At 49.8% G+C, this 16,952-nt stretch overlaps 1 protein-coding gene across 2 annotated transcripts in view; it reads left to right on the top strand.

The window, feature by feature from the left end:
• Nucleotides 1-8,228, top strand: part of DIPK2B (divergent protein kinase domain 2B) — a 39,624-nt gene extending 31,396 nt beyond the window's left edge. The window contains exons 3-5 of one of the 2 annotated variants that reach the window (XM_035003529.1): nucleotides 3,066-3,239; nucleotides 6,055-6,343; nucleotides 7,756-8,228. In XM_035003529.1, the coding sequence (XP_034859420.1) occupies nucleotides 3,066-3,239; nucleotides 6,055-6,343; nucleotides 7,756-8,096 (804 nt within the window). In that variant the 3' untranslated portion in view covers nucleotides 8,097-8,228. The remainder of the gene's footprint in view (nucleotides 1-3,065; nucleotides 3,240-6,054; nucleotides 6,344-7,755) is intronic. The other variant, XM_035003534.1, reaches the window with a different exon arrangement.
• Nucleotides 8,229-16,952: the final 8,724 nt, after the last annotated feature.

Raw genomic sequence — 16,952 nt, 5'->3', positions numbered from 1 at the left:
GTTTCTCTCTCTCTCTCTGTCAAATAAATAAATAAAATCTTTAAAAAGAAAAGAGAAAAAAGAAAATCAAAGAGATGTTCTCCTAGCTTCAAATCATCTTCTCTGGTCTCCACCTGGGTAGCTTATGGGGCCGGGGGGGCGGGGTTGGGGGCAGGTCCTATTACAGGGGAAACTGCATGGACATTGGAGTCGAAACAACTGGGTCCTATCTTAGCTCGGGCTACTCTAACAGAGTACCATAGACTAGGTGGGTTAAAGAACAGAAGACTATTTCTCACACTTCCGGAGGCTGGGAAGTTCAAGATCAAGGTGCCAGCCAATTGGCTCCCAGGGGAAGCTCTCTTCCGGGTTTGCAGACAGCTGCCTTCTCATTGTATCCTCACATGGTGCTCTCACGGCTCTTCTTAAAAGGGCACTAATCCCATCAGGAGGGATCTGCCCTCCTGGCCTAGTTAATTCCCAAAGGCCCCACCTCCTGATGCCATTGCACTGGGGATTAGGGTTTCAATATATGAATTGTGTTGGAGGGGGTGAGGTGTTGAGGAGGGGCAGGGGAACAAACATGCGGTCCACACCAGGTTCAAATCCTGAATCCACCCCTTACCTATAATCGGCAGACTTCCAATTCCTCGGTTGCAAAAGGAGGCTCATAATGGCACCTGCCTCGTGGGTTCCTGGGAGGATTAAATGAGAAATCACATGGGAAATCCGCAGCCCGCTGCCTGGCATGTGGTGGGTTTGTCCCCTCTCCTCCCATCTATACACGTTCCCGAAGGCTGGAGTGCACATGAATTGGACACTCACAGACTCAGAGGTGCCAACATGGAATGTTCTTTAATTTTCTCTCCCTGAGCTCAACTCCTGTGCTCTCACCGCCCCCCGCCCCCCCTGCCGCCAGGCAGTAGGAAGTGGCATCTAAACACTGTCGGGTAACCCCGGTCACATTTCATCATGCCCAGTCACTTCAGGATTTGGACCAGCCCCCTCCGTCCCTGGGGAGCCCAGGGGTTCACTGGGTACCCAGATCATGGTAGTTCGACAAGCATCCACTCTGGCTTCTACCAGTCGGTTCCGGTCCTTGTCTGGGAGCAGAAGCCACAGTCCAGCTGGGACCCTGTGGTAGAGTGAGCAAGCAACTGTCTCGGGTTCCCAGTTTTAGCTCTGAAAGCTCCACGTTCCAGGAAACCCTCAGTCCCAAGCAGACAGGGATGGTTGAGCATCCTACCCTGGGAGCCTGCCCATGCCCTCATCAACCTCCAAGACTCTCAAGACTTCTCCCGGCTCCCAGTGGTGCTTGCAACCGTCCTGGGTTCTGGCTGGGGAGAGGGAGGGCTCCAGGCTGCTGGCCCTGCCAAGTGCCCGGGTGTCCGGGGCTCTGGAGACTGCCCCTCGCCACCTACCCCCACGGCTCACTCGGTCAGCACCTCCACTAGGCAGGCAGCCTGCAAACACCATCTACAGACACCTGGGGGCACACTTTCTGCCCTCGATCTTTCATCTTGGAAGCCAGGCTCTTAGAACTTGAAAATCCTCTTACCCGCAAAGCCGGACTCTTGCGATCACTGCTATCATTGGCTATCACCACTATTCTCTGTGCTGGGAGTTTAAACTTTTTTTTTTTTAATTCAATTAGCCAAGGTATAGTACATCATTAGTTTTTGATGTAATGTTCGATGATTTAAACTTTTTTTAAGATTTATATATTTATTTGACAAAGAGAGAGACAGTGAGAGAGGGAACACAAGCAGGGGGAGTGGGAGAGGGAGAAGCAGGCTTCCCGCGGAGCAGGGAGCCCGATGCGGGGCTCGACCCCAGGACCCCGGGATCATGACCTGAGCCGAAGGCAGACGCTTAACCAAATGAGCCACCCAGGAGCCCCAAGTTTAAACTTTTTCCATTTAATAAGAGCAGATAGCATTTATTGAGTGCTTACTGCTGGCCAGGCACTGTTCTAGTATTTTCCACCTGTTAGCTTTTTTTTAATCCTCACGATCTCTTATTGTGCTGTTACCGGCCCCCTCTCCTTACAGTGTAACCCATAGTACAGAGAGACGTGTAAGGAACTTGTCCAAGGTCACACAGCTAGCTGCTTGGTGTGGCCCCGGAGCTGAATTCTGGCCACCTGGGCCCCAGGCCCCTAGTTTTAACTGTTTCTTTCCTTTTATTCATAGGTTGGGTTCACTGTGTTTGTTCAATGTGAAGAGAAAGGTACAGGGGTGGGGTGGAAGGTCGTGGAAAATAAACAGAGGTCCGTGCCTCCCAATTTTAGCCCAAGAAGAACAAAGTAGGGGCACTTGGGTGGCTCAGTCTGTTGAGAGGCTGCCTTTGGCTCAGGTTATGATCCCAGGGTCCCGGGATCGAGCCCCACGTCGGGCTCCCTGCTCAGCAGGGAGTCTGCTTTTCCCTCTCCCTCTGCCCTTCCTCCCACTGGTCGTGCTCTCTCTCTTGCTCTCTCACTCTCGCTCTCTCTCTCAGGTGGGTAAATAAAATCTTAAAAAAAAAATCTGGAATGACACAAGTATGACCTCTACCACCACAAAAAAAAAAAAAAAAAAAAGTGGCACATGGGAAGATGCTCAGGTGTGTTAGTGTCACAACTGTGGTGACATTGTCATGAAATGGTGGAAGGAATCTAAAGGTCATTGGCAGAGGGCTGATCTGATTAATTCAGCCTGAGACTGGCTCTCTGTGGAGAGGCGGAGTGGGGGTGCGATGGTGGTGGAGATGCAGGTGGTCCAACGTGTTGAGTGCATGCTGGGTGCGCCACCTGCCCAGTGCCCGCCTGCCCTGCCCCTAGGATGGCTCAGTCCGTTCCCCTTGGCCCTCGGGGTCTCTCCCCAGGACCCCAGCCCACGCCCGCACAGCCCCTTACACCCCACCGTCCAGTAGTGCTCAGACGCCCCCTTCCTGACCTGGGGTCTCTCCCCGACAAGGCCCATCTTGTCCCCCAACCCTGGTGTCTCCCCCACCAGCAGAGCCTGCTTATGTCCCATCCTGATGGCTCCCCACGAGAGCTCAGCACCTTTTCCCCCGCTCCTGGGGTCTCTCCCACCCACCCCCTGCAGGGCCTGCCCAGCCCCTTCCTGCGCTGCCCGTCGCAGCGACTCCTGGACCGTGTGGTCCGGCGCTATGCTGAGGTGGCCGACGCCGGCAGCATCTTCATGGACCACTTCACTGACCGCGACAAGCTGCGTCTGCTCTACACCCTGGCTGTCAATGCTCATCCCATCCTCCTGCAGGTATGCAGTGACCCCCGGCCAGGGAGGGGCTTCACGTCGGGCTCCAAGGGGGCCAGCCCTGGGCTGAGCTCTCTTCCCCTTTACCCAGAGCCTTGGGGCCACCACCCGGAGATATGCCCTGCAGCCATACCTGGAAAGGAGAGAAAAACGGAAGTAGGGTAGATGCCCATCAGTAGGGGAATGGTCAAGTAAATGAGGGTGCACTAGAACCCGGGGATACACTGGTCAACGAGGCAGTCATGGTGGCCCCGATTTCCTTGCAGTTTCCAGTCCAGAGGTGGAGACAGACACTTAGCAAGTCAGCAAGCATCCGCAGAGCATGCGGAGCCCAATCATACCGATTTCCCCCAAATCCCAAGGGTCAGGACGCTCACGGTGTGGGCACAAAGGAAACTAGGAAGTGGGAGGAAGGAACAGAAAAAGGAGGAGGGCTAGAGAGAGGAGGGAGAAAGAGGAGGGAGAGGAGGAGCAGAAGGAGGAAGAGGAATGAGGGAAGGAGGAGAGAAAGGAGAGGGAGGGGAAAGAAAAGAGAAGGAAAGGAGAGGGAGAAGGTGCAAGTAGAGAAGGAAGATGCCACAACAAAAACACTTAATGTTTATTATCACATAATATCACATAATTATTAATTTCATCATTTCAATTTAATTTTAAATATAATTGTATACAGTTATTAATTATACATAATCAGTAATCATTGTTACATTGTTACATTACATATTTTAGTCTATATTACCTAATTGATATAAGTATATTTATATATAATTATTTTATTTATTATTTATGATACATCTAATTATATGATGTTTATTATTATATATTATTTGTTATATATAATTATATATATAACCAATATATAATCATTATTATATATAGCATAATATGTAATATATTATATAATACGATATAATATATAAAATGATATATAATAATCATATAAGTTATAATATATATAATATATGATGTATATTCTATAATAATCATATACATTATATATGATTAATATAATATATTATTAATATAATTATATATTATATATAATATTATAATATAGATTATATAATGCATAATATATAATAATTATATAATATATTATCATATATAACATATGTGATAATATATTAATAATCTATGTGGTTATTAATAATCTATATGATTATTAATATATTATATAGTTTATATATTATATATAGTTTATATGATTATATATGATATATAATAATAGACAATATAATATATTAATAATCATAATATAATGTGATATAATTAATATATTACTATATAACTTACTGTCTAATGCATATTTATTAATATATGAATAATTAATATATATTGATATATAATCAATGAGGTGCTCTTAGTTATTAAGCACCTACTGTGTACAGGGGTTTGTGTTGGATGGTTTTACATCACAACTCCACAACCCCACTGAAATATTATTATTGTCCCCTTTTCCAGATGAGGTAGGGGGTGCTCAGAGATGTGAGGTGACTTAACCACAGTCACTTAGCTAATGTCAGCAATGGGACCCAAACCCAGAGCTGTCTGACTGCAAGGTCCATATGCTAAAACCTGCCTAGTAACATTGGCATTTTAAATCCTAGAGAAGGAGAAGGAACTGCTGGTTGTCCCTCTCGGGGGTCTCCTTTTCCCAGCATCCTAACCTCAATGGTGGCAGCAGACTCCTGAGAGGCCTGGGCCAGGTCCCTCCATCCACCCCTCGCCCCACCTGGGAAGAGCCTGGATCTTGTCACCCTTGTCCAACCCCGGGATGACCCCGCGGCTGCGTAGTTAGACTTCGCCAGGGGGCCCGCGACCTCCCTCCACAGCACTTAGTGGGAGAGGTCCCGGGTGGGCAGGGGAAGCAAGAAAAGGTTCTTCACAACCAGCGGGTGGGTTAAAATGGACAGAAGACTACAGAAAATTGTCCGAGAGGGGGAGAACTTCTTTTTTTTTTTTAAAGAAGGAAAAGAAGAAAAAAAAAGTGGTATTTACAGTTTCTGTCATTTCTCCCTCGTTTAAAGAAACACCATTCCAGATACAACTGCTTCAATAAATAGTCAAGAAAAGAGCAGCCAGGATTCCCACCTTCCTTTTTCATCTCAGAAATCCACGAATGTGGTGCTCTTACCAGGACACCAAGGAGACCCACCAGGACTGTGTGCTTCTGGAGATCAGTGTTAAGCAGTCAGAAGGTTCCAGTCAGGCAGGGGGCGGGGGCAGGTGCAGCATCTGTGAGTAGGTAGTTACCCCGGCCAGGCAGATTCACCCAGAGCCAGCGCCATGGTTCCCCGGACTCGAGCCACCGAGGGCCACTGTCGTGATTTTTGTTCTTTCCCAGAACGTGTGCCTGCACTGTTATTTTTGAAAATATTTTCCTTTACATCGGCCTGAACTTGACCCTCTTGTTTCACCCCATGGCCTCCTCCTAGACAGGGCTGCCCGTGAAATCCCAAAAATGAGTCGCTTTTTTTTTTTTTTTTTTTTTTTTGGATTCTTCAGCTCTTAAAATAAACATAGTCCCCTGAATCTGGAAGCCCATGGAAAATCGGCCCTCGCTTGGGGAACCTGTTGAAATGCATCCGCTGCATGGACATAGGGACTGACTTTTCTGAATGCCTTCATCCATCGACAATGGAACGAAAGGGTGGGGGGGGTCCCTGGTCCAAGAGGTCAGAATAGGCTGAGGGACACATGGCCGAGGCATCCGGAGACGGAGGGGGCCCGGTGAGGCTCATCCCTCTGGAGGCTCCTGGTGAGAGGCGGGGGCGAGTTGTTGTCTCTCATCCTCGAATACCTCCCCCTTCCTGCTCGGCAGATCTTCCCGGGCGCCGAGGGCTGGCCGCTGCCCAAGTACCTGGGCTCCTGCGGCCGACTGGCGGTCAGCACCAGCACCAGCCCGCTGCGGGACTTCTACGGCGCGGCCCCGGACCAGGCGGCCGACCTGGCCTACCAGCTCCTCGGTGTCCTCGAGTCCCTGAGGAGCAATGACTTGAACTACTTCTTCTACTTCACCCACGTCGACGCGGGCACGTTTGGCATCTTTAACAACGGGCATCTGTTCATCCGGGATGCCAGCGCCTTGGGCGTCATCGACAAGCAGGAAGGTACCCAGCATGGGCCTCACTGAGCAGCTGGTAGAGGGGAAGTCAGGGTGACAGGGGCCAGGGAGGGGTGACTGGGGTGGAGGCGGTCGCATCCTGGGGCCGTTCCGGTCTCCGTGTGTCACCGAAAGAGCAGCCCCAGTTCGTAAAATGTCCCTCTTCTCCTTTTGAGTCTGGGCTCCAACTCCCTCTCCAAAGGGGAACCGGACTTGACCTTGTCCATGGGGGCCTTCTGCCCCGCGGCCCCGCCTACACCCTCAGTGCACTGCTGGTGTCCCAGGCCGTCTGTGTGGCACATGGGGCACCTGCCCTGCCCGCCTTCACACAGGCCCCACCTCCGGATCCGCCTCCTCGGAGCCTCTCTCTCCGATGCTTCTAGCCTTTATCTGAAACGTCCCTACCTGGCTGATGCCCTGGTCCACGGTGCCATCCGTCTGGGCACCTTTGCTTTTTCTAAACTTTCCAAATGAAAGAGCATGGCATCGAATGTGGTATATGAGTGAATCGGGTTTCTCCCCGCCCGCACAGGCTCAGCGAGCGTTCTAGAACTCTTTGAGCATCCCAGTCCCGAGCGGTGACCACATTTTCTGAGCCCAGTCACAGGACGGAGGCTTTTCTTCTCTGATCTCGGATTTTGCTGATATGAGAAGGCCTCCGAAGACTGACCAGTGAAACCGCACTGACTCATTTCCTGAGTTGCCTTTCTTAAGAAGAATCGAGTCAGAAGAAATGAGGCTGATGGCAGAATATTGGGGCGACGGAAACCACTGTGCTGGGCAGTCCCACTGGCCCCCACTGCATGCATATTCGGCACCACCTGCTCTTTCTGCTCTTTCTCCCAACGTTGTCCTCCACATGGGCGGATGAGACGGGTCCTAGGCATTTCCTGCATTCACTCCTTCCGCAATAATAACGGGAGAATCACAGTGTGGGGGTGAGCCCTACCATTCGAAGCCCAACCTCTGGCGGGGATCAGCGCATTTTCTATGCCGTGGCCTCCTCCTGCCATAGCACAGAGAGTCCCTCCCGTGTTGTCCTCAGCAGGGACCACTGTGTCCCCAAGCTCTAAATCTCCTGGTGACAGGAGATGCTGGGACACTGAACATTCATCCAGCAATTCTATTTTTTATTTTTTTTTAAAGATTTTATTTATTTATTCATGAGAGACAGAGAGAGAGAGAGAGAGAAGCAGAGGGAGAGGCAGGCTCCCAAGGAGCAGGGAGCCCGATGCGGGACTCGATCCCAGGACCCTGGGATCATGACCTGAGCCGAAGGCAGACGCTTAACCATCTGAGCCACCCAGGCGCCCCATCCAGCAATTCTAATTAGTGGCGCTCCCCCCCTCCCGCCCCGCTCCACTCCCCTGCAAGGAGCGCAGGTCGTAGGGTGTGTAATATTGTGCATCTCTCTTCTAGGCAGCCCGGCAGCCGCTGGGGCAGGAGAGAGTAAAGACATCTTCAGCTGCCTGCTTTCGGGCTGCCAGGCTGAGCTGCCCTCCTGCTACACCATCCCGGAGAAGCAGAGCTTGGTGCTCGTGTGTCGGCAGCTGCTACCTCGACTCCTCCTGGGGAAGTTCCCCTCCCCGGTGCAGGAGGAGATAGACAGGGCACTTGCCCAGTGTGGGGAGGGCGCCCACCCCGACCCCGAAGTGCTCAGGGCTGCCAGCCGGCTGAAGGACATCTTGAGGCCCCTGAGAACCTGTGACCCCAGATTCGCCTACCGCTACCCAGACTGCAAGTATAATGATAAGTTCTGAGCGGCTGGAGCCTTGCCGGCCTCCGGGGACAACGTCCCTGGCCCTCCCTTGCCCAGGCGGGTCGCTGCAAGGTTGAAAGAAGCAGCTCCGTCCTGGGACATTCAGAGAGAGGCACCTTCATTTCCCGGGAATGAAGGAACACTCTGACGACCAGAGGGGAGTCGTGCCGCACAGCACGGTTGCCCCTGCTGGCTACAGCATCACGGAGAAGCCCCGGGCTGGGTCGGAGAAGACCCGACCGCAGTCACTGGATCTCGCTGAGCCTCAGTGTCCTCTGTTCTCCACCAGACTCTTGAGTTACTGAAAGAAGACAGGGATGTGAAGGGCCAGGGACACGGGCAGGTGGTTACAGAGAGTGTTCCGGAAACACGCGCAGGCAGGACACATGGGACAGAGCCGTGGAGGTGGAGGCTGACATGGAGGGAAGGCAGGGGGAAGGTGAGGCCCCTGGCCAGGACTGTGTCAGGCTCAAACATGAGGGGACCCCTTCTTGCTCCCTGGGCCCTCGCACTAGCCCTCCCGCCATGCTGCCCACACTGCCACGGAGTGAGGAGACGGCAGGCTAAAGAAACACGTGGATAGGTGCACAGTCTGGGTGCCTGGGGTCCCGGGTGCTCCTGTGAGGCACCTCGTGGCGTGAGAAGGAGCCCCGGCTGAGAACAGATGAGCAGTGGGCGGGGGGCCAATGTGTTCGTCCGGGACCTCTGAGAAGCAGGTGTCAGGACGAGGGTGAATTGGGCAAGGATCGTATTAAAGAAGATCGCTGCATAGGAGGGAAGAAGGCGGTGTTGCCAGTCTGAGCCCAAGGGAGGCAGAGAAGGTCAGCAGAGGCATTCTAAGAGTGGCATTGGTGCTATATCTAAAGGAAGGTTCCACAGGGCCTTGCTGCCCTCAGTCGTTGGCAGGGAAGAGCCTGTGGGAAGCGTGCCCTTGGCCTCCCCGCAGAGACGACGTTGAGAGCGCAGCACAGGGCCGGCGGCCAGCTCTGCTCCCTGGAGCCGGAGGCCCAAGCAGGACACGCCAGCTACAGCCGGGGCCCCAGGCCAGCTCTGTCCTCACCGCGGCCTGCAGTGTAGCAGTCGAAGGAGTCTGAGAATTTTCCTTGAACTCGGCCTTACGGGTCGTTGCAACAGTATTTTTCAAGGTCAGCCAACAGAACGTATTCTATTCAACAGTGTGTTAGTTTGCTTTATACCTTTGAAATATTTAGTCACATGGTATGTGGGCCTCCATGTGGATTCTTACCCTGGCCCCTCAAGCCTTAGTGGGGGGCTCTTTGACCCTTTGTCCAGCCTCCCTGTCAGCCCTCTACCCTTAGGGACCTCCCAGTCGGCCTCCTCTCGTCTCCCTCTAAATCACCACCTTTAGGGTGCCTGGGTGGCTCAGTTGGTTAAGCGACTGCCTTCGGCTCAGGTCATGATCCTGGAGTCCCAGGATCGAGTCCCGCATCGGGCTCCCTGCTTGGCAGGGAGTCTGCTTCTCCCTCTGACCCTCCTCCCTCTCATACTCTCTGTCTCTCATTCTCTCTCTCTTAAAATAAATAAATAAAATCTTAAAAAAAAAAAAATATATAAAAAAAAGGCGACCACCGAGATCTTAAATCACCACCTTTAGGTCAGAATGCCTGACTTAACAGATGGGGAAACTGAGGCCCAGGAGGAAGAGCAACTTGCTGAGATGGTCCATGTTCCTCTTGCCTTCCCGTTCGGCCGCTGATTCGCACCCTGTCCTACCCAGTTTTGGCCCCTTCACTCACATTTAAAGATGGGCCAAGAAATGTCTTATTTCATTGTCCACCAGACTGCTTGCCTTGGGGGGGGTTGCCTTTTGACAGCTCCAGGCACTAACCCCTGGGGCAACCATGATAGCGAGGATGGCAGGCCAAGCTTCTGGAAGGGCAGGCCTGGGCTGCCTGAGAGTGTTGGAGACGGTGGCCTTCTGGCTCGGTCTGGAGGGGAGAGGATTGACCCAACCTGCAATATTCCCCAAGTCCAGTCTACAGTGATGGGTTCAAAGGCCAGGCCCAACCTTGAGGGAATGTGTCGTGTGCATCTGTACCCAGGGCTGAGGTTCAGACGGTTCCATTTCTCCACTTACCAAGTCCCACACATCATGTAAGATCCTGTCTGAGTCCTACCTTGACCCAGAGCTTTTCCTGACAGCCCGGCCCCCAGGGACCCCTTTTTGAATCCCCTCTCTGTACCCCTGAACCATAGGTCTGTGTCCATGTGAAGCTAATCCGAAGGGTATTCCGGAGAGATCTGTGTCCCACCCTCCCATTCGGCTGAGAGCAGCCTCCGGATGGCGGATGGCGGTGGTGAGGGCGCTTTGTGTTCTCCGCAGCAACCCAGCCGGGCACAGAGCAGGTGCTCGAAAAACAGTACACTCTTTAGGCCCTTTTGCTTGGCGTTTGTCACATACTATGTTCTCTAGACTCATGTGTCTCCCCAGAATTCCTCTCTAGAAATCCTAACCCCCAGGGTGATGGTATTAGGTGCTGGGGCCTTGGGGAGGTGATTGGCTCATGAGGGTGGAACTCTCATGGATGGGATCGGTGCCCTTCTAAAAGAGACCCCAGGGAGCCCCCTTGCCCTTCCTGCCACATGAGGACACAGGAAGGAGATGGCCATCTATGCACCAGCAAGAGGGCTCTCTCCAGACACAGAACCTGCCAGCGCCTTGATCTCAGACTTCCCAGCCCCCCAGAACTGTGAGAAATAAATGTCTGTTGCCTGTCAGCCCCCCCGCCCCCGGGTCTATGGTATTTTGTTAAAGCCACCCAAACAGACGGAGACACGTTGCCGGCCATACGCAGGACAGAGCGGCTTCCCTGAGAGTTTTTAGCTACTGCCTTTTTGGCCTGCAGGACCAGCTCCCTAATTTGCGGGGCCTCATGCAAAATGAAAAAGTGGGGCCTCCTGTTATTAAGACTGGCCAGACAACAGAGCATGAAACCAAGCGCAGGCCCCGTGAGACTGCAGAGCTTGCGTGCCCGTGAAGCTGGCCCTGGGTGCCTGAGAATATGAACTGTTCACCTCGGCAGAGAATGCCCCTGGGGTTCACTGGCATCTCCTTTGACCTCCACCACCAAGGGAACTAGGTGTGGGACCAGAGGCCGTATACGAAATACGGAACAACCACCATGGCAAAGGAACTGAGCTACGAGAATGCATTCCACGTGCCGCAGCCTGACGTGGGCAGAACCACAGCCTGGCGGGCAAGTCCAACTCTTCGAAGGAGGAAACGGGTTCAAGCGATTCATTCCAAGTGACCATTTTTCCAGTCCTCTCCTGTAGCATCTGACTTCTGCCCACCAGTGATTCCGTGAGCCTGAAAGTTTCCTCTAGGGTTAAAGGATAAAGAGTTTGCTAAATAAATCAATACTTTGCTCGACTTGTATTCTTTTGGGAAAGATCTACAGCCCTGGAATCAGACAGAGCTGGTTTCAAGTAATGATTCGGCTGGTTCCTGTGTAACCTTGGGCAAGTTGTTTAACCTCTCTGAGCCTGCATAAGATGGGGAGGAAAGGCTCTGCCCTCGCAGGGTCACTGTCCTATTTTAATAATACAGTGTCTCTCAAGAGCCTGGCACATAGAGGCATTGTGTATCTGAAGGCAGATGTAGGGCAAGAACAGAGGGTCTCCCAGCACAAAAGGGCTCCTCACAGAGCCAAGGAGAGTGTGGCAGGCTCTGGGAGGCCCCCTGATCCCGGCCCCAAGGCTCTGCTCCAGCGCAGAGGAGCGTAAGGAAGCCAGGATGCCGCGGGCTGGTAGACAGTCTGACTGGGGCCATTGTTACGGCTTCCTGCTAACCAGACTCTGGCTTGATCATGAATGACAGCTGGGCAGCCACTGTCCTCCCCTCCTCAGCCCAGCCCTCCCCCAGGCGCAGAAGGGAATCTTCCTCAAGCAGGTAATGTTGGGGGCCTTGGGAAGTCCATCCGCGCTCAGCACTGAAGAGAAATGCGGAAGCCATCTTGGCCAGTTGAAAGCCTGTGTGCGGAGATGTGGCTTTTCTGCCCACCCCAGGCCTGTTGGCCGCGTATACTGGTGCAGCTGGGCTCACGTGTGCACAGGTATACTCCTGGTCTGTCTGCAGCTCTTCAGGGCACTGTTTAGGAACAGTTGCGGTTGAAAGACATGTGGGAGGGTCAACGCCCAGGCAGGGGGCAGTGAATTTGCAGATATAATGACCCTCCAAAAGGCAACTGAGAGGAACAGGCCAGCAAAGGGGAGCTGGGCAACCAGTTCAAGTGGCCTGCCCCATGTAGCTCTTTGTAGGAGCAGACAAGGAGGGAGAGCAACCCCGTCCCACTAGGGTGTCAGATCCTGCACCAGCCCTTCTTGCAAAAGTCAGCATGTCAAAGTTATTTATTGTGGTGTTGCTTATAATCGAAAACACTGGAAACAACCTAAGTGCCCGTACATGGGAGAGTAGTTGAATAAACCATGATACCTCCACACCACGGAGTGCCATGCAGCTTTGAAAACGAATGCGGATGATCTCTATGAACTGATACGGAAAGATCTGCAAGATACACAGCTAAACAAGAACAACATAAAAGCAAAGCACCAAGAGTATTTAGAGGATGCGAACTTTCATGTAAGAAAGAAAGAGTATAAGCAAACATTTATGTATCTGCTCACTTGTGATACAAATATATATTATATGAAAATATATATTATATATAAGATATTATATAATACATATACACACACAGAGATATATATATAGAGAGAGAGAGAGAGAAAGAGAGAGAGAATAAACCAGAAGCTAACGAGATTGGTTACCTACAGGGGGTGGTGGGAATGGGGTGGAAAGAAGGGAGGAATGGGAATGGAGGTAGGGACAAAGAGAGAGTCAACCTTCTCTGAGTATAACTTTTTGTATAAATCTGACTCTTAGAACCACGGGAATGCCTCACACAACCCACAAATAAATAATTAAGATCCCCCAGGATGTGGGTTGCACTAAGATGTAATACAAACCATAGCCAGTGGACCTAACTGTGTTACACATGACTAGGATAACAACACGGAAGAACTAGCCTAAGTAACTTGAAAAGTAAGCATTTCGACTACAACAGTATAAGGCTAAAGACAAAAAGAACCGTGCACACAATTTAAAATTGTTCATTTTGTGTTATGTGAATTTCACCTCGATTTAGAAGAAAGAGAAAGGAGACAAAGAACCATGCACAAAAAATTGTGCTCTAGTTAGTAAAATTTTTCCCATGGGGATGTGGGTTAGCTGTTCCAAAATTATTTTAAGTGTTGAGCAGGTAACTAAATATATTGTGGGTAATGAGAGACAGGCTTCTTACCATTGGAGAAAGGAGTTATAAGCAAGGAAGGAGGGAGGGCAAACTTCAACCCTCTAAGGTTGGACTGGAATTGGAAGTATCACTAAAAACACAGGATTTGTGCTGTAGATACATGGATGGATAGATACAGAAATACAGATGTGAGTGTCAGAACTCTATTTCCCAGCTCTGTCTCTGAGAAGACCTATAAGCAGCAACACCCCACTACCTGGTCTTGATTTCTCCAGTAAAAGAAACCAGAGCTCTTTGGAGAAATGGCTGATTCCAAGACTAGGAAAGCAGAAGATGATTCTGGAATAATCTTATGCTGCCAGAAAGAAAGGAAATGCTCAGAAAATTGGGGGCATGTCAAAAGGACACAGAAGCCAACTTGAAGGGACTCCCAGTTGCCAAATCTGGGACAATCTGAGCTACAAAATAAATAGTGATAGTCAAAGATTATAATCCATAATTAAAGTCAATTCTTAGGAGACCATACTGATATAAATAAATACTTGAATAAGTAAGTAAGGGGGGGAGGCAAGAGCTCTTGGTTAGGGTAGAATTCCAATTCATAAGTGTAGAAGAAATGATGGGAGTGAAAAGTCACCACTTGGCAAACACCACACTAATAATTATTGCAGGCAAGAATCCTCAGTGGGAGCTCAAACCAGATGAAAGTAGGAGACACAGGACATTTGCATCAACTCAAAGTTGTCTTGAGTTGAGTCTACTCATTAAGAACGAAGGGAAGGGGGCGGAGCAAGATGGCGGAGGAGTAGGAGACCTGGATTTAGTCTCCTCTCAGGAATTCAGCTGGATAGGGATCAAACCATTCTGAACACCTACAAACTCAATAGGAGATCGAAGAAAAGAAGAGCAACAACTCTCTCATCAGAAAAGCGACCACTTTCTGGAAGGTAGGACGTGCGGAGAAGTGAATCTGAGGCGATATTCGGGAGGATAGACGGCGGGGGAGGGGCCTCCGTCAGCGGCTTCTGGCAAATGATAGAACCACGGAGCACAAAATCGGAACTTTTAAAAGTCTGCTCCGCCGAGGGACGTCACTCTGGTGGCTAAGCGGGGGGTGGAACCCTCCGGGACAGTGTGGTCTCGGGACCCTCGGGGTCACAGAAAGACCGGGGGTGCCTGAGGGCGGCAGAGCTCCCAGGTAATGGAGCGGGGAAACCGGCTGCAGAGGCGGAGCCCAGGCGCGGGCTCTCAGCTCGGGGTGGCCCTAAATCGTGATCCGCGGCACCGTCGGGCCCCTGCTCCTCCAGCAGGGACCCGACAAGCGGCAGATCCGGGGACACTCACCTTCCTCCCCCGGGAGGAGCCGCGCGGGACTGCACCGCAGGGATCTGCTGGGTTTGGAGACTCCAGACCGGGTCCGGTGCCAGAGAGAGAAACGCGCGGTCACAGGCCGGTTGAGCACGGAGTACAGCTGCAGACCGGGGAGACGGGAGTGACTGACAGCTTTTCTCTGGGGGCTCACTGAGGAGCGGGGCCCCGAGTTCTCGGCTCCTCCGGGGCGGAGATTGGGAGGCCGCCATTTTCACTCTCCGCCTCCAAAGCTGTACGGAAAGCTCGCAGGGAACAAAAGCCCCGGAGAGCAAACCCGAGCAGATTACTTAGCCGGGAGGGGGCAAGGGCGGGGCAATTCCGCCTCCGGCAGAGACATTTGGAAACCACGGCAACAGGCCCCTCCCCAGAAGGTCAGCGAGAACAGCCGGCCAAGACCAAGTTTACCGATCAATGAGAACGGCAGAACTCCAGCGCTAAGGGACTACTGCACATAGAATTCACGGCTTTTTTACCATGATTCCTTAGTCTTTTAAAGTTAATTTTTTTTTAACTGTCTTTTTGTCTTTTTATTTCTTTTTGAATTTTTCTTTTTCCCTTTTTCAAACAACATCTTATCAATCCCTTTTTTAAAAAAAAAAAACATTTTTATTTTTCATTTTTAGAGTCATATTCTATCCCTTCATAGTAGTTACCCATATTTTTAGCTTATATATATAAGTTGTTCTCTCTTTAAAATTTTGAGATAGTTTCTTCTAACAGATTAAAATATACCCTAAATCTCTAGTATATGGTGTTTTCTATTCCCCTGCCTGATCACATCCTCTCCCTTTTTTTTTCTTTTTTCTTTTTTTAAATCCTCTTCTTTCTTTTTTCAAACAACTTCTTATCAATTCCTTTTATAAAATTTTTTATAATTTCCATTTTTACAGTCATTTTCCATCCCTTCATCATATCAACCCTTATTTTTGTACATATATAAGTTTTTCTTTCTTTAAAATTTTGGGAGACACTTTCTTCTAAAAGACCAAAATACACCCCAAATCTAGTGTGTGGCACTATATACCATATAGATCATATTTGATCACATTCTGGTTTTTCTTTTGTTGTTGTTGTTTTGTTTTGTTTGTTTTTGTTTTTATCTTTATCTTTTTCTTTTTTTTTCTTTTTCTTTTTTCTCTCTTTCCCCTTCTTATCCCACTGCTTCAGGTCTTTTCTGATTTGTTTAGAGTATATTTTCTGGGGACGTGGTTACTCTGCTAGCATTTTGTTCTCTCATTAATCTATTCTCCTCTGCACAAAATGACAAGACGGAAAAAATCACCTCAACAAAAAGAACAAGAGGCAGTACCGACTGCCAGGGACCTGCTCAATACGGACATTAGTACGATGTCAGATCTAGAGTTCAGAATCATCACTTTAAAGATACTAGCTGGGCTTGAAAAAAATATGGAAGTTATTAGAGAAACTCTTTCTGGAGAAGTAAAAGAGCTAAAATCCAACCAAGTAGAAATCAAAAAGGCTATTAATGAGGTGCAATCAAAAATGGGGGCGCTAACTGCTAGAATAAATGAGGCAGAAGAGAGAATCAGTAATATAGAAGATGAAATGATGGAAAATAAAGAAGCTGAGAAAAAGAGAGATAAACAACTACTGGATCATGAGGGCAGAATTCGAGAGATAAGCGATACCATAAGACGAAACAACATTAGAATAATTGGGATCCCAGAAGAAGAAGAAAGAGAGAGAGGGGCAGAAGGTATAATGGAGCAAATTATAGCAGAGAACTTCCCTAATTTGGGGAAAGAAACAGGCATCAAAATCCAGGAAGCACAGAGAACCCCTCTCAAAATCAATAAAAATAGGTCAACTCCCCGACATCTAATAGTAAAACTTACGAGTCTCATAGACAAAGAGAAAATCCTGAAAGCAGCTCAGGAGAAGAGATATGTAACCTACAAGGGTAGAAACATTAGATTGGCAACAGACCTATCCACAGAGACCTGGCAGGCCAGAAAGGACTGGCAGGATATATTCAGAGCACTAAATGAGAAAAATATGCAGCCAAGAATACTCTATCCAGCTAGGCTGTCATTGAAAATTGAAGGAGAGATAAAAAGCTTCCAGGACAAACAAAAACTAAAGGAATTTGCAAACACAAAACCAGCCCTACAGGAAATCTTGAAAGGGGTCCTCTAAGCAAAGAGAGACCCTAAAAGCAACATAGACCAGAAAGGAACACAGACAATATA

Source organism: Mirounga leonina, unplaced genomic scaffold (assembly GCF_011800145.1).
Source record: "Mirounga leonina isolate KUSES-001 unplaced genomic scaffold, KU_Mleo_1.0 Mir_101609, whole genome shotgun sequence".
Lineage (NCBI taxonomy): Eukaryota > Metazoa > Chordata > Mammalia > Carnivora > Phocidae > Mirounga > Mirounga leonina.
Note: the sequence above shows the minus strand (reverse complement) of the source record. Positions and strands in the feature narration are given on the sequence as shown.